This window comes from Octopus bimaculoides, chromosome 28, assembly GCF_001194135.2.
Source record: "Octopus bimaculoides isolate UCB-OBI-ISO-001 chromosome 28, ASM119413v2, whole genome shotgun sequence".
NCBI classification, from domain to species: domain Eukaryota; kingdom Metazoa; phylum Mollusca; class Cephalopoda; order Octopoda; family Octopodidae; genus Octopus; species Octopus bimaculoides.
The window spans coordinates 16721642-16723159 of record NC_069008.1 but is presented as its reverse complement, the minus strand read 5'-3'; the positions used below and the strand labels follow the sequence as shown (position 1 = coordinate 16723159).

At 42.1% G+C, this 1518-nt stretch overlaps 1 protein-coding gene across 1 annotated transcript in view; it reads left to right on the top strand.

The window, feature by feature from the left end:
* Window positions 1–1518, top strand: part of LOC106878050 (mothers against decapentaplegic homolog 3) — a 55090-nt gene that overhangs the window by 46562 nt on the left and 7010 nt on the right. Inside the window, exon 5 of the mRNA XM_052977399.1 lies at window positions 116–148. Within this exon, the coding sequence (XP_052833359.1) occupies window positions 116–148 (33 nt within the window). The remainder of the gene's footprint in view (window positions 1–115; window positions 149–1518) is intronic.

The following is a 1518-nucleotide window of genomic DNA, read 5'->3' as shown; positions in this document are numbered from 1 at the left end:
TGGTTCTCCCTTCCATTGAAAACTGACCTCAGCAATACTTAATATCATGTATTTATCCAGTCTGGTCTTTATTATTATTACAAACTGACAAACTGTTTCTTCCTCTTTCCTACAGATGGCGTTGATTTGTCTCCAAGTCCCCCTATAGGTAAGGCTGCTTATTACATATTTGTCTGTCTGTTTGTCTGTTGGTATTGTTTGGCCCCAGCTTAGCTCTAAAACCACGAGGGCACATGGTCTAGTGCTTAGGGTGTTAACTGGAACTCTGTCGGTTATGACGACGAGGGTTCCAATTGGTCCGATCAACGGAACAGCCTGCTCGTGAAATTAATGTGCAAGTGGCTGAGTAATCCTGGTGTCACTGGTGCCAAGCTGTATCGGCCCCTTGGACAACATTGATGGCACGGAGAAGGGAGGCTGGTATGCATGGGCAACTGCTGGTCTTCCATGAATAACCTTGCCTGGACTTGTACCTTAGAAGGGAACTTTCTAGGTGCAATCCCATGGTCATCCTTGACCGAAGGGGGTCTTTACCCTTTACCCTATGTACATGTAATGGTGTGGAGAGGGGGAGGCTGGTATGCATGGGCGATTACTGGTCTTCCTTGCCGAGACTTGTGCCTCGGAAAGGAACCTTCTAGGTGCAATCCCATGGCCCTTCATGACCGAAGGGGTCTTCACCCTTTTACCCTACAAAACCAGCAAAATTTCTTTTATATACATCGAGTGGTCATGCTGGTCCAGTAGAGCAAACTAGAAACCAAAGTGTATCCCTAAATGGTTGAGAACCACTGTATAATCCAACCACCCGTACAGGCTGTTCAACAAGATATTGTGGAATCCTCATCTGTTGTCTACGACAGGAGAGTCCATGATCTCGACCAGCAGACCATTAATCAGAGGCAGTCCAGCCTTGACCATCTCGTCTTTAGTTCAGGTTTTCTGTACTTAGGACTACGTTATCGAATGTCTTTGATTTGAATATGGTTTAGTCTTAGGCCAGCTTTGAACTAACGGACTTGTGGATCAGATGTTCCACATGTGGCCACCCTGCCTTGTGTGCAGATTTTCTTTTGTGTATCTAGAACTATATTACTGCAACTGTTAAGTTGTGATGAAGATGGATTTGTCTGCAAGTCATACTACTACTACTACTACTACTACTAGTAGTAGTAGTAGTCTGCTAGTGGTGTCGTCTGCTTGTGTTGGTGGTCGTCGTGGTATTGTCTGAGACTTGTCACCATGTAAAATATCTGAGCAGCTGTAATGTGTGTGTTTGTATATATATATGCATATATATACATATATATATATATATATGTATGCGTGTATGTGTGTATATATGTGTATATAAACATACATACACTCACACATCTATCTATCTATATATACATAATATATGTAAGTGTGTGTGGGCAGGTCCATAGCTACATATATGTATAAGCACATGCATGTGTGTATGTACACACACACACACATATATATATATATGTAAATATATATATATGTGTATGTACT